The 7,762-nt window shown below is 37.1% G+C and overlaps 1 protein-coding gene across 2 annotated transcripts; it reads right to left on the reverse strand.

The window, feature by feature from the left end:
- Nucleotides 1-3,284: 3,284 nt before the first annotated feature.
- gpr157 (G protein-coupled receptor 157) lies at nt 3,285-7,137 on the reverse strand. 2 transcript variants are annotated; one of them, XM_079477897.1, is made up of 5 exons: nt 7,067-7,136; nt 6,293-6,971; nt 5,323-5,536; nt 4,547-4,741; nt 3,285-4,354 (listed from the first exon to the last, which is right to left on the reverse strand). In XM_079477897.1, the coding sequence occupies exons 2-5, from the start codon at nt 6,760-6,762 to the stop codon at nt 4,154-4,156; spliced, it is 1,080 nt and encodes a 359-aa protein (XP_079334023.1). In that variant the 5' UTR covers nt 6,763-6,971; nt 7,067-7,136; the 3' UTR covers nt 3,285-4,153. The 2 variants fall into 2 exon arrangements, with proteins under 2 accessions (XP_079334023.1, XP_079334022.1); XM_079477896.1 differs by having other exon boundaries at nt 6,293-7,137.
- Between the last annotated feature and the right edge of the window lie 625 nt (nt 7,138-7,762).

Raw genomic sequence — 7,762 nt, forward strand, 5'->3', positions numbered from 1 at the left:
TGCCAATTTGGGTAGCTGGAAGGAATAATCTGGTCTTGATCAAATATATAGATGAGTATCATCTGCATAACAGTGGAAGCTAATTCCATGTTTTTTAATAATGTTTCCAAGGGGCAGCATGAATATGGAGAATAGAAAGGGTCCTAAAACCGATCCCTGAGGTAATCCATAATTTACTTTCGTTAGATTTGAGGATTCCCCATTTAAATGGAGAAATTTATGCCTGACCCTGACTACCGGTATAAGATGTAAACGATCTAGAAGCATGTTATGGTCTACAGAATTGAACGCAGCACTAAGGTCAAGCACGACTAGGAGTGAGATGTTACCTTTATCTGGTGCAATTAGTAGGTTGTTTGTAATTTTAATGAGAGCAGTTTCAGTACTATGATAACTATGATTCATCATAACTGAGTGGACACTACTTTTTCTAGTATCTTAGACAGGAAAGGGAGATTTGAAATCGGTCTATAGTTTCCTAGTTTATGGGGTCTTAATTTGGTTTTGTGATAAGAGGCTTAATGACGGTCAGGTTAAAGGGTCCTGGGACATGGCCTAGATTTATTGAGGAGTTGATAATGTAATAAATGTGCTCAATTGCAACGGGTAGTAACTCTTTTAATAATTTAGTTGGTATGTGGTCTAATAAGCAAGTTGTAGGTTTAGATGTTGCAGTTAGTTTAATTAAATCTTCCTGTTTCATTGGTGAAAAACACTGTAAAATTTATTTTGGGGCGATGGTTGGTGCTAATTCATAGGACAGACTTGAAGGTGGAGTTTTTACTATTTTGTCTCTTATGTTTTCGATTTTATCTGCACAAAATTTCATGAATTCATTGCTACCAAACTGCGGCGGAATAACCAGGTCAGGTGATGTCTGTTTATTTGTGAATTTAGCAAATGTGCTAAATAAAAACCTTGGATTTTTTGTTAGCTTCTATGAGGTAACGGAGGTGCTGCTTTTAGTGCCTTTTTATAACAGTTTGCACTCTCTTTCCACGCAATTGTAAAGATTACAACTCGGATGATTTTGTGGTTTTATAGTTGTGAATACAAAGATCATTTGCGCCCTCTATAGGTGGGAAGTGTTTTAAGCTTTTGTCTACTAAAAATAAACCACTCACACTTCGGTAAATTGTGAATCAATATGAAATACAGAAGAGTTCGTTGAAAAGCGTTTGTAGATTTAATTAATATATTATTTAATGGGATGTTTTCAGGTTATCACTGTCCTCCAGGAGACCTTCATACACCATTGGGTATGCATCACCCATCATATTAGCATATTTTTTAATTAAGATCCCATTGATCACCGGTTCACACCCGAGTTATGAAAATAATAGTGGATACTGTTAGTAGCACTGTGCTAAAGTAACCTATCAACTCCTATACAGAACAAAAAAATGCTTGATTTGTAATTGAATAATGATTCAATGTCATGTTCAGAAAAGAAATATTGTAGTCAAGTATCAATTATTTCAGTAACACTCATCCATACATAGAGTTAGTAAAATTAGTGAATACAATCTGCACAATTTTGTGCACTAAATGAATAAGATATTTCTCCACGTTTGAGACCAGTATTCTTGTACATTTTTATGTCAAGTGGTGCATATATACTGATGGTAAATTTTCACATAGGTTGTATTTATAATTTAATTTTTAAATACAGCTAATGTATTTATAATATTGATAAGTAAAAATAAATTAAAATTCATAACTTTCCTCTTCATCTTTTCTACAAGCTGGGACTCTATACAACCATGATCACACTAATATATCTAAACAAGCCTATATCAACCATCATTAATGAAATCTTCAATCAAATTCCAAAAAGGGAAACATTAACGTAAGTATCTATATTCTTACATATATTCTTTAAAAATAACCAAAAAGGCCACATTTCAGAATAAAGCTGTGTTAAAAATGCACCTGATCACCATGACATGGACAGTAGGGGTCTCTGTCCGACTATCATCCAGTCCTCCCTGCAGTGCAGCACTGCAGTTTTTCCCAATCTTATTCCTCCTTCAGCAACTCATTAATCAAATTGATTGTACCTCATCAAGCTAAACAGAGATCCTCAGCTGTTTATTTCAGCAGGTCGAGGGCTGAACACCCCGCTGGGGTTTGTGTCCACGCTGTCAGATCTGTGCAGGTTTCAAAGCTCTAATTTAGGTGGTTGTGCTCTGCAGTCATTGCATACACCGATGTACTCTGTGGTCTAACATAACCTAATATAGATACTGATGTACATTGGAATTAAAGGCTTTAAGTAGTAAAAGAAGTACATATGCATATGTATATTTATATAACATATGTCAGAAAATGTACTTGAGATGCAGATTCCATTCACTTGCAAAAAGCCCTTGAGGAAATGTGGATGCAATTAATGTCCTGTAAATCAATCTTTCGTGAATTAATTGGCAAATAGTATCTTGCTAATAAAACACTTCTGTTGATAAGATGACAATCTGAGTGACAAGCCAAAAAATACACCGAAATAGATCAAGAGATTGTCTGTTCCAGCCTGTTAAACACAGTACAGAATTTGTCTTTACACCAAAGATTTACATTTACATTTAGGCATTTGGCAGACGCTTTTATCCAAAGCGACTTACATAGCATTATCCTATACATTTTACTTAGGTATCTGCAATCCCCTGGGATCAAACCCACAACCTTGCGTTGTTAACGCAATGCTCTTACCACTGAGCTACAGGAAAGATAATGACAAATGTTTCCAAGCCGACTGTCGAGCCATTTATTTACCTCCCCCTCAATAAACTGTTGTTAGAAGGGAGTCATAAGATCAGTTTGTCAACTGATGCTGCCTCAGGGTCAGTGATAGCCCACAGTATATAACCAGCGCTGTTACGTCTTCTCTTATAGGTAAACACACCAAAAAAAAGATTTACGATTGTGTTTGTCCTGCACCCTTTACTAGATTTTATCAGGATGGTTCCTCTTCTTACAAACTGAAAGCAGACCTGACATCGTGCAAAGGCAATGGAGAAGTCTCACTTTGTGAAACTGGTGTAGATCGAGTCGGTTACAATGCATGCATTATCAAATATTTACAGAGACTCAGCTCATTTTAAATGTATATAAGCCGATGCCATGACGCATCTGCATTTACATGCCATGGATTAGGCCATATACTGGACCAATACTTGAATAATTTACTAGGTGGACTAAAGGTCATGATCATTCAGACATTATCATCCGTAACGCACATCTACATGTTGGTGATGCAATATTTTGAATCGGAAATCACCCAAAAATGGATATAAATCACTTTATTGAAATAAAATATGTTGGTAAAACAACTGTGTGCATGAAGTGCCAAACATAGACATAAGTGCAATAATAAAAAACACTCCTTCCCCCCTTTTCACTTCCTGCTGGTTTTCAAAGGCATTGTGAACAAAAGTACATGTTGTGGCTTGTGTTCTGAATCTGGACATGAAACTCTGTCATTGGTATTTTACAAAGAAAATACAGATCATATATTATACAGTACACACTGTAAGCTATATGACAAAGAATGCGTCTGCTCGTATAAAGGGAAGACTCACTATAGCCTACATGCATAGATAAAAACAGTACACATACATATAAATCATGTTTTTAAATATTGATCACATAAACCTTGTAAATATAAAGAAATCTGTTTTAAAAGGCATCTTTATAATGTATTTATCATGTGTTTTTGTTGGGAGATAAAAATCTCTGATAAAAACACTTCACAGTACATTTGTCATTTTGGTCACTAGCTAATAAATTGTTGTATCCTCGCTTCCCCTGAGCTACAGATCACATTTCTATTTAAATGAACACAAAGCATCTGCGGCAGCAATATGAAAACAGATTTGAGTGGCTGTCGGAGACAGAAAGCCTCCCGTCTAAAGTGCTGAGCTAAACCAGTAACATAAAGTGCGTTTGTCGCTCTGCAGGTTTTGTGCATGTGTCGCAGTCCCCAGTAATCCCTTTAGGCACTTGGTCAAACAAGAAGGTTCAGTTTTGGCTCGGTTACAGATGACCAATCAGAATACATTTTCACCCTCAGTTTCATCAAGCTTTCAAGTGTTTCCTGAGCATCTTCAAATAGATGCAGTAACAGCAACTCTTACTCCCCGTCGTCCTCCAAGGTTCAGGGGCTGATGTTCTCCTCAGCTTGTGAAGGCGTATTTGCGGTATATGCGCTTGTTCTGTTCTGGGACACCGAGTTGGAGTTCCAGCCTCTGTTATGACCTCTGCAGCACAGCAGAGCCAGCAGCCGTGATCGAATCGAGGGAGTGAGCAGAACAAACATTATGCAGTTCGCTGCACCTTGAAAGGTGTTCCCTATTCCCTACAGAGAAAACAGAACACTTGATTAGAGCCACTGGACTGCAGAATCCAATTGAGTATTGATAAATTACACAAATAAACTACATTACACTACATTACACTTATGGCGGAGGAGGCAAACAGAAGTAAATTAAGTTCATTTTGGGGTAAATAAGTGGAACCGAGCACAATCGACTGAGAGTCCTGCACTCACGTGCAAGGTCACCAGCACTGGGTTTTGCCTGGCGGGGGAGTCGGTTAGCAGGAGCAGGAAGCGGACGGTGCTCCACACGCGGAGCAGGATGAAGATGATGGGGATGATGGTGAGCTTCCTGTCTGCCATTGAAGACAACGAGTAAGAGACGGGGGTGCTGGTCAGGATGGGGCGGTACTCAGACAGAGCCTCATGCTTAAAGATATCACAGAGACATAAAAAAGATATCACATTGACACGGCAGCATTTTTATATCGTAGCAAGAAAATTCGGGAAAAATGTAATGTGTTCCTTTGGCAAAATGTCTTCGTATTAATTTGACATTTGCATAACACATAAACTTGATTTAACGGTAAAGCAGTTGTACAGTATAGAAACCAGGCTGTTCAATTCTCTCCCAATTTGGTTACAAATTACTGGCCATCATTAACTTGTAGTATCTATGCAGCTGCAGAAAAAATTAAGAGATCACTCCAATTTTGCCTTTAATCTGCATTGCTGCATGTATTATGCCAATTTCAGTGCAGTATCTGTTGAATTTAAACTGGAACAAACCTCAGGACTGACAAAGTCATCCAACTGCAATTGGAAAGACTGAAAGAAGGCACATTAGGCTAATTCCATCATATATACCTATATAAGTAATGCCAAAACTTTAATGTGTGGTTTTATTTATTTGGACATATACTGTATATGTAATATAAATGTTTATTTCAAGTTTATGAAACTCTGCTAAACCCTAAGATAAAGCATGTGAAGAGCAACAGTGGACTTACTGCTTTGCGAATGTGTATCTTTATAAGGATGTACAGGATTGGCAAAGTGACATAGGCAATGAACTCCCAGATTTTTCCTGTGAGCAGCATCCACAGCACATGGTCTTCAGCCTGAATGTTTACCCAACACCAGCCAACAGACACCTCGGAGGCATCATAACCAATCTTCTGCAGAGAGATGGCTGCCACAGTGATGGCGAAGGGAACACCCCAACTGACACAAACAGACAGAAAATCAAAAGATTACTAAGCCGATGAGATCTTTATGAAGAGTTTGGTTCCAAAATAAAATGACTACATTTTTATTTGTTTTCAAAAATCATGTTTTTTATTGTGTTAGTTTGCTGTATTTTTTTTAGTTATGGCTCAATTAACAACAAACCAACTGCAGTTTGATTGATATTAATTGAACTGCACAATAAAAAAAACAATATTATTGTAAATTTGAGTTCTCATTCATATATATATATTCAAAATAGATACATTATGGGTAAATATTGCATATATCAGGCATGAACACGGGTCAGGGGTGAAAAAGGTGAGAAGGATATTCCCCCTCGAGGGGGATCCGGGGGCATGTCCCCCCCGGAAGAAAATTAAAAAGATTCCACATTTTAAAGCATCAATCTGATGCATTTTGAGATGCATTTTTTGCCCAAAAATTTAGAAATCTACAGTCATTTTATAAAATCTAAACATGTTAATAAAAACAAATTACTATAAATACTATTATATAATTAATTCAGGCAATCATAGATTTAACAATTTTATATTTATATTGCAATATTTTTCTTCTTTTATTCTTATATATACTCTTGTACACGTAAGTATAGCACATAAATACAAAAATAATAGCACTGTAAATAAAAAAACCCAGCTAGGCAAGATAAAGGTAAATCATAAACAATTAGCCTACTAGTTTTTTTAACGCAAAATTGAAATTGACACTGTAAGGACTTTGTTCAGTTACCTGATAAGATGAAAATACAGCACCAAGTTATCGGCCTGTCTCTGGCTGGACCTCACTATAAAGATGTATAAGTAGATGGCAATGGCCACAGTCCAGAAGAATGAGCTCGTGTTGGCGAACGTGGAAATTGCTCCTTGCGTAATGCAGTCTACTGAATCCGTCTCAAAATCCCTCCAAACTCCGTAAGAGTACGAGAGCGCGGACAACAGGTCAGCGACGGACAAATACACGAGCAGTTTACGCGGTTTAGTTCTTAGATCGAGCCATATCGCATACGTCCATATGATTAAAAGTGATCCAAAAAACGAAAGCGCACATGACACCAAGATAAGCACCTTTTCGTAAACATACACCTCCGTCTGGTTCACCGCGGCCATACTTTCGGTGTGTTGCAATACGGTCCTGTTTAATTCATCTATACGCGTTTCGTCCGACGGAAAGCCTGTCAAAATGTAGCCCTTTAAACGCATTAAATCCACTTAAGTATTAAATCCACTTGTAGCCCACCGAGACACAAGCGAAAGCAGGCGGACTTTATGATCCAGCGGCGTAACAAGCTTTACAAACCGGTCCAACAGCTACATCACAACTGCTGAGACAGTGTAACAGCCAACGATGACAAGTCAAAAACATGTTGAACTCCTCTTTTATTGCCTTGTGTAATCGTAACGCATTCCTCCTATAAAACAATGACATTTAACAAGTACATATAGTTTATCGAACACTAATATAAGTTACTAAGAATTCAACCTGATGTTTTAAGGCGAGGACTACCTGTCACGCGCCACCTGTTGACGAAGATAAGTTTGTTCTTTTTTCCAGCTGTTTTTATGACTTCACGTATAGAAATCATGCTTTTTTATTTTATTTTTATTCTATTTTTACCATTAGTTTATTGCAAACACCTTGGTTCAACTGATTGTTGTGGTGAGACCATACATTTGTTTCTAATACTACAAAAAACGTAACAAACAAACTATGCTGGAAGTTTTCATTCAGGCGGTTTGAGGTTTTCAGTTAACTGGTATTATATATATAGATATTATCCTTACATTTATAAGCTCTATGAAAGATTGCTGTGTCTTACGACTGATAATTAAATACATCTGCAATCACTATAATACACCATCAGATGGTGATATGTACGCTTTCAAGTCAGTGCATCAGTAATGAAAGGAAACTAAACCCTGCACTGATACCTTAAACTGAACATTATACATGATTTGGGAAAAGGCTTTCTTGGCTATAACAATAATGCACCTCTACAGTACATATCTATAGATTAAGGGGAGCAATATGCAAAGTTTGGGGAATAAAAGTGTTAGAGTAAGGGACATTTATTTATGAGGGGAGTGCATGCCATATAAACATCTAAATCAAACCGCTCTTGAAATACTGGAAAACAATCAACAGAAATGTTGCCCAGTTTACACACTAAAATTCATCAAAATAACTTATAATAACTCATAA

The sequence above is a fragment of the Barbatula barbatula genome (assembly GCF_947034865.1).
Source record: "Barbatula barbatula genome assembly, chromosome: 17".
In the NCBI taxonomy this organism is placed as follows: Eukaryota; Metazoa; Chordata; class Actinopteri; order Cypriniformes; family Nemacheilidae; genus Barbatula; species Barbatula barbatula.

Bases quoted from the DNA above. Each gene is read 5' to 3' on its own strand.
- gpr157 (XM_079477896.1), bottom strand. From the start codon at position 6,762: ATGCGTTTAAAGGGCTACATTTTGACAGGCTTTCCGTCGGACGAAACG. The intron at 5,537-6,292 runs GTAACTGAACAA...TGTTTGTGTCAG, and splicing joins CTGTATTTTCATCTTATCAG to TTGGGGTGTTCCCTTCGCCA. The intron at 4,742-5,322 runs GTAAGTCCACTG...GATATCTTTAAG, and splicing joins AGATACACATTCGCAAAGCA to CATGAGGCTCTGTCTGAGTA.